Genomic DNA, 14,358 nt, shown 5'->3' on the forward strand with positions numbered 1-14,358 from the left:
GGAGTTTGTGGCAGTGACCGATGCTTTGATCTTCAGTATTCTTAATGTTCAGCTGGAGACTGCAGAACAGACAAGCAGTCAGACAGCAGAGACAGTGGCAGGGTCAAGAAAGGTAGTAGGCAAGGTAGTCTGCAGATAATGCCACCAATATGCAGCATGTAGACAAGGAAGAGGAAGGGGGTCAGTGACAGATCTTTAAGAAACTCTAGTGATAATGGTGCAGGGGCAGGAGAGAGACCATTGCTGACCCCCCTGGGGATACAAAAGGCAATCCACAAATGCAAGTTTTTCTTAGTGCTACTGGATATTTATAACAAGTCACAACTAAACACATTGAAGATTTCGGACTTTGCCAACTCATGGCAACATTGATAATTTTCTGAAGCACACAGTGCACCTCAGGGACTCAAGGCTGGATGTGGTCACAATCACATACAACAGACTGAACCAAATAACCCAGCTCAGAGAATCCACGGGGAAGGAGATTTGGGCAAGCACCGGTGTTTCTGATTGGAATCACATCCCTTTTAAAAAGGAGCTGAATGGTCACTAACCTGAAATATCAACTTAGCCTCTCTCCACAAGTGCTGACCTGAATATTTCCAGCTTTTACTTCAGATTTTCAGCATCTGCAGTATTTTGCTTTTGTATTCATTTTAAATGGGACTGGCCTCATGTCAGGGACAAGCCCAGGCGCCTTGAAACTGTTTCTTTCGGTTAAGCACGTTCATTATTCATCATATTGTTGTTTGTGGCACCTTACAGTGAACAAACTGGCAGCCACATTTCCTACAAGTGACCACACATCAGAAAGTACTTCATTGGCTGCTTTAAAGCGTGATATGCGCCGTCTAAATGCAAGTTTTTCTTAATTTGGGAGAGGTGAAAGGTCGACACGAGAGGTTTTTTTCACATCCACCTGTAAACAGTCACAAGGGGAAGTCAACTAAGTGTCAGGTGTGTAACCTGACATTCAGCCACTAGTCAGAACGAGCTGAAATCATTTTGGCAAACTTTTTTTTCGGGGGTGGGGGTGGGGTTTGTTGGTGGGCAGAGTGAGAATCACTACCCTTTTGATGCCATGAGCTGCTCCCAGGCCGATGCCACCGTCCATTGTGGTGAGGCAGCGGTTTGCAGGACTGCTGTTTTAATTATTGCAGGATTTGTCCTCATTCAATTAGAGCGGGGCGGGGTAAAGAAGAGGGTGTAAAATCAGACCTCAAAAACAATATTGGTGGTTGGTGGGGGGAAGAGAGAGCTCGGAAATCCCAAAAATCCATCAACATACCAAATGAGTTAATGATTAACGTTTTTATTTCAGTAATGTACGCTATGTTTCGAAGCATTATAGGGGACCTCCAACGTTTTAAAACAGTGCTGCGAGGAAATCCCCAGCGGTTGGCCTGACGGTAAGATTGAATGAAATGGAGGGGATTAGAAGCACTAAATGCCTGTACGCTTGATAGTCCCTGGTAGAACATGCCTGGACTAAGAAGAGGGACGGTTGCTAAGCTGCAAGTTTACAACCTCTTAAAAAGAGAACTGAGCACGGATATAAATCTCCCTTGAGGAGACAGAGACAGAAAGCAAAAGATAGATCGGGACGAGGTTATCGAGAGAGCATGAAAAGGAATCACTTACCCAGAACAGCATGTTAAACAGAAACAGTAAATATTTAACAACAGGGTTGACGAAGGTGAAATCTTCTCCCTGTGTCCGAGTTCGAGCCATGGTTAAGTCAAGATTCCCCTGGATTCAAAGGTCCCACTACAAAAATGACATTGCATTAAAATAGTCTCCTCCTATTGCACCGGCTGTGAGAAAATTTACATTCACTGGTGCTTCTCGGCAGTGATTTCCCTTTAAAGTGGAAAGAAACGCAAGAAATTCCCCGATTGCGACGCGTCCGCCGTCCCCACAAACTGACGAGCCTGCGCTGCAGATCAACCGAACCTGGAGGAGGCCCAGTAGCTCCAAAACCCCCCCACCACCCCCCACCACCGGCTGCCGCTGTCGCGGGATCCGCCCTCTACAGCATCCCATTGGTCCGGCTTGCCAATCGGCGCTTCCCATTAGCTCCTAGGCGATGCCCACACGCTGCGCAACAATGGGCGGGGTCTAATTTCAACCAGCAGGTTAGGTTGTTCTTCACCTTCCCCTCCCCTCCACAGCGTGACCTCATTCAAATGGTTACAGGTGTGGAGGTAACTAGCAAGATGAGTGGATATTGGGGATAGGAGAAAAGGAAGGGGAATTTCAAGGCGAGAATGGGAAGTATGGAAAAATGGGAAAGATAATTTCAGTTAGAGAAGAAAATAGGAAGGCGGGAATTTGCAAGGGCAGAATCGGGGGGTGTTGCAGACAGGCGTAATTGAGGGGTAATTATGACATGGGAATTAAGGAGGAGGAAATTCTGACAGAACTGGGAGAGGATTAAATGCGACATGCAATTTTAGCATAACCAACCCATTGGAATATTGATGTGATTGGGTGTCTTGTTGGTTTTATACCCTGTCCAATTTCAATCTCTCCATTAACATTGCTGGGGGTGTAAAATTGGCAGTAAATCTAATCTTGGGGATTTCTCGCCCAGTGAGTTAAATTAAAATTACCCCCACCCGTGACATCAGAAAGTTAGACTGATTAGGTCGTGTACTGGGTGTGCTGTAGCTTCACTCCTCCAACTGGTTGATGTGGTGTGTGTGGACGTACATGCTATAGTCAGAAGGCTGGTGGTGATGTTAGACTAAGTTTCGTGGATCACTATACAGCTCCTAAAGAAGCCTTGGTAAAGTATCTGCTCTACCGAATGAGAACTCAACCCCTTGATTGCAAGCTGTTTGATAACTAGAGTTGCCAACTCTGGTTGGATGTATTCCTGGAGGTTTACTCCTGCCTCCAAATGCCGTCCTTGTCAAACTAATTTTCCCCATCTCCAATATTTTTACAACTAATCAACAAGAGTGTTCAATGAAAATATTTTTCAAATCTGCAATGATTTATCTCACTGGTTACTTGCAGCAACGTTCAAGAGATTAATCTTTAGGTTCATAGAGTCATACAGCCCAGAAACAGGTCCTTTGGCCCATCGTGTCCATGTTGGCCATCAAGCACCTATCTATTCTAATCCCATTTTCCAGCACTTGACCTGTAGCCCTGTATGCTATGGCATTTCAAGTGCTCATCTAAATACTTCTTAAATGTTGTGAGGGTTCCTGCCTCTACCACCTCCTCAGGCAGTGTGTTCCAGATTCCAACCACACTCTGGGTGAAAAAAAATTTCCTCAAATCCCCCCTAAACCTCCTTCCCCTTACCTTAAATCTATGCCCCCCTGGTTATTGACAGCTCTGCTAAGGGGAAAAGTTTCTACCTATCTATGTCCCTCATAATTTTGTATACCTCTATCAGGTCCCCCCTCAGCCTTCTTTGCTCTAAGGAAAACAACCCTAGCCTATCCAGGCTCTCCTCAAAGCTGAAACGCTGCAGCCCAGGCAACATCCTGGTGAATCTCCTCTGCACCCTCTCCAGTGCAATCATATTCTTCTTATAGTGTGGCGACCAGAACTGCACACAGTACTCCATCTGTGGTCTGACTAGCATTTTACACAGCTCCAACATAATCTCCCTGCTGTTATATTCTATGCCTTGGCTAATAAAGGCATGTATCCCATATGCTGCCTTAACCACCTTATCTACCTGTGTTGCTGCCTTCAGGGATCTATGGACATGTATGCCAAGGTCCCTCTGATCCTTTGTATTTCCAAGGCTCCTACCATTCATTGTGTATTCCCTTAACGTGTTAGTCCTCCCAAAATGCATCACCTCACACTTCTTAGGATTAAATTCCATTTGCCACTGCTCTGCCCATCTTACCAGCCCATCTATATTGTCCTGTAATCTAATGCTTTCCTCCTATTTACGACAACACCAATTTTCGTGTTATCTCTGAACGTACTGATCATACCTCCTATATTCATGTCTAAATCATTAATGTACACTACAAACAGCAAGGATCTCAGCACCAATCCCTGCGGTACACAGGCTTCAAATTGCAAAAGCAACCTGCAACCATCACCCTCTGCCTCCTGCCATTAAGCCAATTTGGATCCATTTTTGCCAAATTGCCCTGGATCCCATAGGCTCTTAACTTCTTGATGATACTCCCATGTGGGACTTGGTCAAAAGCCTTACTGAAGTCAATGTAGACTATATCAACTGCACTACCCTCATCTACACAACTAGTCACCTCCTCGAAAAATTCACCAACTTTGTTAGACATGATCTCTCCCTGACATGCTGACTATCCCTGATTAATCCCTGCATCTCCAAGTGGAGATTAATCCTGTCCCTCAGAATTTTTTCCAATAGTTTCCCTACCACTGATGTTAGACTCACTGGTCTGTAATTACCTGGTTTATCCCTACTACCCTTCTTGAATAATGGTACCACATTCGCTGTCCTCCAATACTCTGGCACCTCTCCTGTGGCCAGAGAGGATTTGAAAATTAGTGTCAGAGCCCCTGCAATCTCCTCCCATGCCGCACATAGCAACCTGGGATACATCACATCTGGGCTTGGGGATTTATCCACTTTTAAGCCCGCTAAAACCATTAATACCTCCTCCCTTTCAATGCTAATTTGTTCAAGTACATCACAGCCCCCCTCCCTGATTTCTACCCCTACATAGTCCTTCTCCATAGAGAACACAGATGAAAAGTAATCATTTAAAACCTCACCTACATCCTCTGGCTCCAAGCACAGATTGCCACTTTGGTCCCTAATGTGCCCTACTCTTTCCCTGGTTATTCTCTTGCCCTTAATATATTTATAAAATGCCTTGGGATTTTCCTTTATCTTGCCCACCAGTGTTTTTTCATGCCCCCTCTTCGCTCTCCTAATTACTTTTTTAAGTACCCCCCCCTACACTTTCTACACTCCTCTTGGGCTTCTGCTGTTTTCAACCCTCTGTATCTGCCATAAGCCTCTTTTTTTTCCCTCATCCAATCCTCTATATCCCTTGACATTTATAATTCTTGGGATGGGGGCAGTTGGCAGCCCTACTGACCAGCAGTTTGAGCTTGAATATCTGGCGGTTGTGGGGAGATCAAGCAGACTTGTAGATGACATACCTGGCAATGGAAGATTGGAACCAAGTCATACCTTTTTATCCCTGAGCCAGACAGGATTGCAGTATTCCAGGTCACTTGCCAATTGCCCAGCCAACCTGGCTTGTTAATGTTAAGACTGTCAATGGGAACAAGCCAATCGTCTAACATGGACAGTAGTCCTCACAGGACAAGAAGTCAGAAGTGCTGCGTGCTGGTAAACTGGTTTTAATTGATCAAATTTGAGCAAATCAACTTGAAAGATCATGCTTGAGGTTCTGTAAGCCGTGGTTGTTTCCCTTTGAACTTTATGGGTGCGTTACATCAAAGGAAATTAGAGAAAGAAAAAAAATTCAATTAAAAACCGGGCATTATTGGTGGTAATAAATGAGGAAATAGAACGGCAAGAAACTGAGACCCCTTTCCAATGTTCTGATTTATTTGTGTGTTGGAGTCCCAATGCACAAGAAAGTCACTGTATTCTTATATCCTAGGTTTGAATAATAAAGTGTTAAATATAAATTTATAAATAGTACTGATCATGGACATTCTCCTAACATGCCCTGAAGTTATGTATCATCCCCACTAGGAAATCCCATGCCCCCCTCTATAAAAATAATCTGCTGAAAATCCTGTGTGTCAAGAATATGTGTGTGACATCTGACAAAATGTCACTTAGGCGCTCAACTCTCAGAAGCTACATGTTGTGAAGTTTGACAACATTAATAGCAGATACAGACACAAAAGAAAGGACACAGTGAGAGACAAGAAGGGACAGACAGAGAAACAGAAACTGAAAGAAACACAGAACAAGAGACAATGATAAAAGAGACACCGTGAGATTAAAAGTCAGAATGAGACATGGGACAGAGAGAGAGAGACATAGAAAGAAAGACAATGAGAGACAAGAGATGGCAGCGAAAGAGAGAGAGAGAGTGACAAAGAGAAGGACTGACAGAGGGATAGAAAGGAAAAAGTGAGAGAAGAGAGACATTAAAAAGATAAAGAAAGTTATAGAGAAAGAAGCAAAGTGATTTTTTTTATTCTTTCATGGGATGTGAGCCCCGTTGGCAAAGCCAGCATTTGTTGCCCATCCTAATTGCCCTTGAGATAGCGAGAATGGTAACAATGCTCTGAAAGGCCATTCCATGTCCATCTGCGAGTCCACTAAGTGAGTGTTGGCTCCAAGTAACTCACCTCAACAATCTTTTATACACCAGGACTGAGGAGGTACAGGAGAGAGAGCTGGACAGAGCTGTAGTGAGCAGCAAGACGCACTCTACTGAGTTACTCTCCATTCTTGTAGAGACATGCCTGGTCTCAACTTTGCGACCACAAGTCCTGCCTTGAGTTGAGGTACTAGTCACATTGAGAAACAAGTGTTGATCCTTTCATGTCATAGCAAAATGCGAGTAGCCAGTTCAATCGCTTGGTTAAATATGTTCTGTTGGTTTTTTTGCCTATTTGACCTGGCGCCTTAATCAGCCTCAAGCATCTTGAACCAATTTTAACTCTGTAAATCTGTTACTAGAGCTGTTAAACACAACTATATTGAAAGTGGTTCCAAAAACTGCCACCCCAATCTTCAGTAACTCTTCTGTCACAATTTTGTTGGGAATTCTTTCCACTCATAACTGTTCTGATGGTGTTGTTAGAGAAAAAAATGCATCCCTTTTATTCACGTTTCTCCATCAATTCTTATCTCAATGACCTTGGTAGAGAACCTCACTCCACTTCTTCACTCTGCTCTCCAAATCCTCATACCAGATCAAAGGAAAAAGGCCTACAAATTAGGGAATGACAAATTGAAGATAGATACTAAGCTGAAAATAATGTGTCTTTTTCATAGTCTGGAGCAGAGGGTGAGTGCAGGTAGAATTGGGCAGTTCAATGCCAAATGGCCTGATTTATAAATAACACATTCATTCTCTGCAGCCTCTACCACAGAAAGAGTTAAGAACAGCAATGTAGTAGAAATATTACCATCTCCAAGTCACAGACCATGCTGATTTGGACTTATATGACCATTCCATCATTGACATTGTGTCAATATATTGGAATTCCCTACCTAACAGCACTGTGCAAGCATCTTCACCATGCAGATTGCAGGGGAATAAAGAGAAGATTTACCACCAGTTTTTCAGGGCAACTACAGATAGGCCTTGCCAGCATTGTTTTTATTTGTTTTCAGGACATGGACAAGGTTAATTTGTATTTGGTGGTGGCGGTTAAGGGAGGATAGTTGGCCAGCACACTGGAAGAATTATTTTCAAAGAGTTGTGAGATCTTTAACATCCACCTAAATCATTGGAACAGACAGATGTTTAACATCATCTCATCAAAGAAACGGTACTTCTAACAATGCTGCACTCCCTCGGTAGTACACTGAAGTGCCAGCTTAGAACGTGTGTTAAAATTCTGGTGCGGGTCTTGAATCTACAACCTTCCGACTCAGACATTAGCTCACTGCAGCTGATCAGGAGCATGTTAAACTTTTATAAGTGAAGGCTGTCAATTGGTTGTCTTTCAGATTGTGGGATGGTTACCTGGATACTGACGTTACTCTCATCACTTTTGCCGACTCAGGCATTCTTATCCAACTCAATGGAATTTGGAAATTTGGGAATGTGTCGTTTGCAATTTCTCAATTAATGATCAAAACACCATTGGCAGCAGAAGTCTAGATTTGCAATCCAGTGGGTGTGGATCTATCCTGACAGTGGGGACTGATGGAAGTGGGGGTGAGGAGTGGTGGAATCTGCAAATTGATAAAAAAAAGTAACCTTAACATCAGCAGTTCCTAGCTGAAACAATTGATTTTTGTACTGGCTGCTTATATTTTAGGCATTTGTCTGAATTAGGCACAAGCACAGGCTGATCAAATACACAATGTTTTTAGTCATTCATAATTTTCTCCCACTAAACTCCTTGCCCACAGACAACAGTTGAATGTTTCAATTATTTCCTGACTGATCTCCCGCCTTCCATTCCCTGTAAACTCAGCCCATCCAAAACTCTGCTGCCCATACCCTAGCTTGCACTAAATCTTGTTCATCCATTGCTCGCTGACCCCTTAATTGTGAACTTCTCATTCTCATGTTCAAATATTTCCATGGCCTGATTCTTCCCAATCTCCATAACTTGTCCAGACTTACCGATCTCTTCTGAGATCTCTGTGCTCCTCAAATTCCGGCCTGTTATGCATCGCAGATTTTCTTTGCTCCACCATTGGTGGCCCTGCCATCAGCTGCGCTAAGTGCTCAGCTCTGGGATCCCCTCTCTAAACCTGGCTACCTCTGCTCCTTCAAGACAGTCCTTAAGACCTACCTCATTGTCCAAGCTTTTAATCATCTGCCTTAGTGTATCCTCCTTTGGCTTGGATGATTTTTTTGACCAGATATACTCCTTGAAGCATCTCAGGATGTTTTACTATGTTAAAAGCATTATATAAATGTAATTTGTTGTTGGATCCATCTTCTAGTCTTCCACCTTTCAATAGGATCAGCTGTTAGCTCCTTGTAGTTTGAACATTTACAACATGATCGCTCCTCTGATAGCTCATACCTGGCCATGGATGAATTATTACCATGTTCTCCCAGCCGTAAAAAATAATGACCGTTGAAAAGGTGAATGAGTTCTTTGTGCTGCTGCAATGTGATGAATAGATAGCCTTTCCTTATGAGGAGCAATAACACCCCTGTCCATCCGAATTGCAGCACACAGAGACCATTGGGCACAAGTGTTAGCTCAAGTACAAAGATGATCACTACAAGGCAGTGATTTCTGTATTAGGCATTTTCATAAAAACTTTCCTTTTTCAAATTGTTATTTCAATACAAGGAACTAACCAAAAACATGTTGGTTAAAAATTTATGGCTTAAACCTTCCAAGGAATCCTCAACTCAGCACGAAGCATGAAGTTAACTATGATTAAATGGAACATTGTCGCTGTACGGTATTTCCAGTCTCTCTTTTCTCAAAATCAGGTGCAACTCACCCTGATAGCTGCACATTATTCCACCCATGTATCCATTCCCAGAGATCATTCATCTGTGATGATATCAGGTGGCAATAATCTGTTAATTTATGAGTTAATTATTAACCCATTCGGGTTGTATTGCCAAAACACTTCCTGATTGACTTTGGACTCATGCAGTGAATGATTTAGTGAAAGGGGTCTGCAGTCAAGCCAATGCATCTGAGTCATTGCATAAATTAGGTGGGCACTGTTGACACACCAGTGTGAGCCCTGGAACAGTAGACAGCTGAGTCTGGTGGGTGTTGTGGGGGTTGTGAGTCAGGGTGAGGGTGCTTTAGTAGGGTCTGTTGATAGAGTGACTGCAGGGGTGCCAAGCATGTAGAGGGGATGTTGGGAGGATATTGGGGGGAGGGCAACACAACTTTGATAGAGTGCCTCCATGTTGCTCCATCTCATCTGTCTTTGGTCTCTATGATCAGCCTGCAGATCCGTACAGTTCCCAGCTTGGCATTCAGCGTGGCCCCATTTCCACCAAGTTGGCCTAATCTTGACTCCAAACCCTGCTCCCCCTGTCCCTGGTCCCCTGCCTCCCATTAGGTTACAAGGTCTGTCACTGAAGATCAGTAACTTTAATTGATTTTGAAAGATGAAGTTTTGATTTCCTTCATTCCTGCTTGAACTTCAAAGAATCTTGGGGAGCTTACCCCAGCTAACTCCTCTTCTGAGGCCTCTAAAGAATGGCAAAAAGCTCCATGGGGGAATAGGCAATCAAACTCACATAAAATTACTGTTGAAAAATACTAATGGAAAGTAGGGAGATGGCAGCTGAATTGAACAGGTATTTTGCATTGGTCTTCGCTATTGAGGATACAAATGACATCCCAGAAATAGCTGTAAATCAGGAAATGTGAGGGAGGAACTCAGGAAAATTACAATCACCAGAGAAGTGGTATTGAGCAAATTGTTGGAGCTGCAGGCTGACAAATCCCCAGGTCCTGATGGACTTCACGCGAGGGTCTTGAAAGAAGTGGCTAGTGGAATAGTTGATGCATTGATTTTAATTTTCCAAAATTCCCTACATTCGGGGAAGGTTCCATTAGATTGGAAAATAGCAAATGTAACTCCTTTATTCAAAAAGGGAGGAAGACAGAAAGCAGAAAACTACAGGCCAGTTAGCTTAACATCTGTCATAGGGAAAATGTCAGAAGCAATTATTAAAGATGTTATAGCAGGGCACTTAGAAAAGTTTAAGACAATCAGACAGCGTCAAATTGATTTTGTGAAAGGGAAATCATGTTTAACCAATTTATCAGAGTTCTTTGAAGGAGTCACATATGCTGTGGTTAAAGGGGAACTGGTGGATGTACTGTACTTAGATTTCCAGAAAGCATTTGATAAAGTGCCACATCAAAGGTTATTGTGGAGAATAAAAGCTCATGGTGTAGGGGGTATCATATTGGGCATGGATGGAAGATTGGCTAGCTAATAGGAAACAGAGGGTAGCCATAAATGGGTCTTTTTCTGGTTGGCGGGTTGTGCCACAGGGATCAGTGCTGGGGCCTCAACTTTTTACAATTTATATAAATGACTTGGATGAAGGGACAAGGTGGTATGGTTGCTAAATTTGCTGATGACACAAAGATAGGTAAGGAAGTACGTTGTGAAGAGGACGTAAGGAGACTACAAAGTGACAGATAGGTTACGTGAGTGGGAAAAGACCTGGTAAATGGAGTATGATGTGGGCAAATGTGAAATTGTCCATTTTGGCAGGAAAGATAAAAGAGAAGCATATTATCCAAATGGTGAGAGATTGCAGGGCTCTGAGATTCAGAGGGATCTGGGTGTCCTAGTGCATGAATCACAAGGCTAGTCTGCAGGTACAGCAAGTGATTAGGAAAATTAATAGCATGTTATAATTTATTGCGAGGGGAATTAAATATAAAAATAGGTAGGTTATGCTTCAGTTGTACAAGGCACTAGTGAGACCACACCTGGAGTACAGTGTTTGTCTCCTTATTTAAGGAAAGATGTGAATGTATTAGAAGCAGTTCAGTGAAGGTTTACTAGACTAATACCAGGAATGGGCAGGTTGTCCTATGAGGAAAGGCTGGATAGGTTAGGCTTGTATTCACTGGAGTTTAGAAAAGTAAGAGGTGACTTTATTGAAACCTTTAAGATCCTGAGGATTCTTGACAGAGTGGTAGAGAGGATGTTTCCTCTTGTGGGAGAATCTAGATCTAGGGGTCACTATAAAAATAAGGTTTGACATTTGAAACAGTGATGAGAAGAATTTTTTTCCCTGAGGGTTGTGAGTCTTTGGAACTCTCTTCCTCAAAAGGTAGTGGAAGCAGAGTCTTTGAATATTTTTAAGGCAGAGGTAGATAGATTCTTCATCAACAAAGGGGTAAAAAGGTTATTGGGGGTAGATAGGAGGTTACAATCAGACCAGCAATGATCTTATTGAATGGCGGAGCAGGTTTACTCCTGCTCCTTGTTTGTATATTAAAGCAAAGTCTCAACTGGTTATTATTTTTTTCTGTTTGGTAAGGATCACACTTGTTTTATAAACTACTGTAATCAGCTTGTTCTTATCTCTTAATTCCCTCAGCAGACTCACCCCACTTTATCTCTGCAATCACTTCCAGCCCCATATCCTCCCAAACATACTGCTGCTCTGACTTGTTCCGACTCTGACCTCTTGTGCCTCCATGAAATCCTTTCACCCCAGTATTGAAGCAAAGTGTCATCCACATGGGTCCTGCTCGCTGGAATTCCATCCCTAATCCTCAACAACTCTCTCTTTTGCAGAAACTTGCCTGAGGAGGTGAACTATGTTGGGCAGTGACTATAATACAGAGGTTGTATGTAGTTAGTAGAAAAAGAGAGCTTGAAGGACTGAAAGGCTTAATTTTGTTCCATGCTTTCTTGGCTTCTTGCAATATTGCCCTCTGCAGGAGGAACACATGCATGGTAAAAATGTTAGTTTCTTTTTCACAAACATACTAATTTCAATTCACATTCACCCCTACTGAGGTTCACAAAGGAAAAATGAAACAGATCAAGTTCACCTATTCCCAGGGCTCTGTCGCCACAGGTCAGAGGCTTGGAATCCTGCGGTGAGTAACTCACCTCCTGAGGCCCCAAAGCCTGTTCACCATCCACAAGGCCCACTTGCCTGGATGGGTGCAGCTCCCACAACACGCAATAAGCTTGACATTATCCAGGACAAATCAGCCCACTTGATTGGCACCCCAACCACTGACGCACAGTAGCAGCAGTGTGTACCATCTACAAAATGCACTGTAGGAACTCACCAAGGCTCTTTCAACAGCACCTTCCAAACCCATGACCACTACCATCTAGAAGGACAAAGGCAGCAGACACAAGGCAACACCACCACCTGGAAGTTCCCCGCCAAGCCATTCACCATTCTGACTTGGAAATATATCGCCGTTCCTTCATTGTTGCTGGGTCAAAATCCTGAAACTCCCTCTTTAACAGCGCTGTAGGTGTACCTACACCTCAGGGACTGCAGCGGTTCAAGAAGACACCTCACCACCAGCTTCTCAAGGGCAATTAGAGATGGGTAATAAACACTGGCCTATCCAGTGAAGCCCACATCTCATGAATGAATAAAAAATTATTTCCATATATACCTGTTTTGTCAATATATCTTCTAAGATCTATCCCTCAACCAACATTGCTAAAACAAATTAGCTAGCTATTAACTCATTGCTGTTTGTGTGAACTTGCTGTACATAAATTTTCTCCCATGTTTCCCGAATTACAATGGTGACTGCACATCAAAAAGAATATAATTGGCTGTAAAAACACTTTGGGATATCCTTAGGTTATAAAATGTGGCATGTGAATGAAAATCTTTCTTTTATCATAGATTCCAACCATTTAAAAGATTTATAATTACAGCAATGACCAATTTATCTATTTTGGGGGTTGCTGGCCTGTGGGAGGAATATTACACAGGACATTTGGAGAACTTCCTGCTCTTCTTGTAATAATTCCTCGGGATCTTTAACATCTTATTAAATAGGCAGATGGGGCCTTGGTTAACATCTCAGTTAAGGGACAGCACCTTTGACAATACAGTACCCCCTTCAGTATTGAGCAGAAGGATCAGCCTGGATTGTGAAGTCAAAATCCTAGTATAGCGAAAAAACCCACAACCTACTGACCCAGCAACAAGTGTGCTGTGGACTGAGCCAAGCTCAGTGTATGTACTTGTAAAAAGCACACGATCTTCGATGAAGGAATGCTTTGTATCAATACTCTATAATTACCAAAGGTAATCGAGAAAAACTGCAGTATATTCATCCATTCTCACAGTCTTCAATTCCGCTTCCACAAATAATATTCCTTCTCCCTCACACACCTCTGCCTGGGATATTCCTTTCACTAGCCAATGAGCAGTGTAAAGAAGTCGCATTTGCAAAGTACCTTAGGATGTCACACACTGGTTTACAATGAATTACTTTTGAAGTTCAGTAAATAAATGTGTGAGCTGTCACCGCCACTTTCACACAGGTTCAGCTGGCCAAAGTCAATTCTTTCATTGCTCATTGTGTTGTAACTGAAAACCTTAAAACCTCCCAATTGATTTAATTGCTCAATTGATGTAATGCTAATTTTCCTATTTCAAGTTAAAAATCTTAGCTTAGAAGATACATTTTTGAAAGAGAGACATTTGCAGGGCTATGGGGTAAGAGCATGGTTGTGGGGATAATTGGAAGAGCCTGTACAACAAATGGCCTCCTCCTGTGCTGTATGACTTCACAATTGTAGAGAAAAGAAAAGCCATTCAATCCATAGAGCTTGTCTTTTTCCAACAGACTGGGTAGGATTCACACTATTAGCTCACCCCTTCAATGGGTTAAAAGTAATTTTTGAAACTGAGGATTTGTGCATAAGTGACCTGACTTTGTCTTCCCGTTTATTTTCACAGAAAGATTTGCCAAAAATCTTTTCTTGAAGATGTTGTTCCTTTAGTAGATGCTTGGAATGCAGAATTGCTCTTTAAAGGGGAAATGAGTTGTATGGCACTTAAACTCTCGGAAATAACTCCAGACATTATGCTCCTGTTGTGTCCATAAAAGGGAATTGCTTGGGATTATATAAATATAAGCCCCGTGTTCCCATTTTGTTTGTATATACAGTGGCTGCCAACCCAGAGAGATGTCCTGAAAACTATAGCCAAATACGAAGATTATCCTGTGTCAGCATCTGTTTCTTTGACATTAAATCAAGCCAGGGCGAGT

The 14,358-nt window shown here is 42.6% G+C and overlaps 1 protein-coding gene across 2 annotated transcripts in view; it reads right to left on the minus strand.

The window, feature by feature from the left end:
- Window positions 1–1,931, minus strand: part of tspan33a (tetraspanin 33a) — a 36,823-nt gene extending 34,892 nt beyond the window's left edge. For both annotated transcript variants that reach the window (XM_078554683.1, XM_078554684.1), the window contains exon 1: window positions 1,642–1,931. In XM_078554683.1, coding sequence (XP_078410809.1) covers window positions 1,642–1,731 — 90 coding nt within the window. In that variant the 5' untranslated portion in view covers window positions 1,732–1,931. The remainder of the gene's footprint in view (window positions 1–1,641) is intronic.
- Between the last annotated feature and the right edge of the window lie 12,427 nt (window positions 1,932–14,358).

The sequence above is a fragment of the Cetorhinus maximus genome, chromosome 12 (assembly GCF_964194155.1).
Source record: "Cetorhinus maximus chromosome 12, sCetMax3.hap1.1, whole genome shotgun sequence".
Taxonomy (NCBI): domain Eukaryota; kingdom Metazoa; phylum Chordata; class Chondrichthyes; order Lamniformes; family Cetorhinidae; genus Cetorhinus; species Cetorhinus maximus.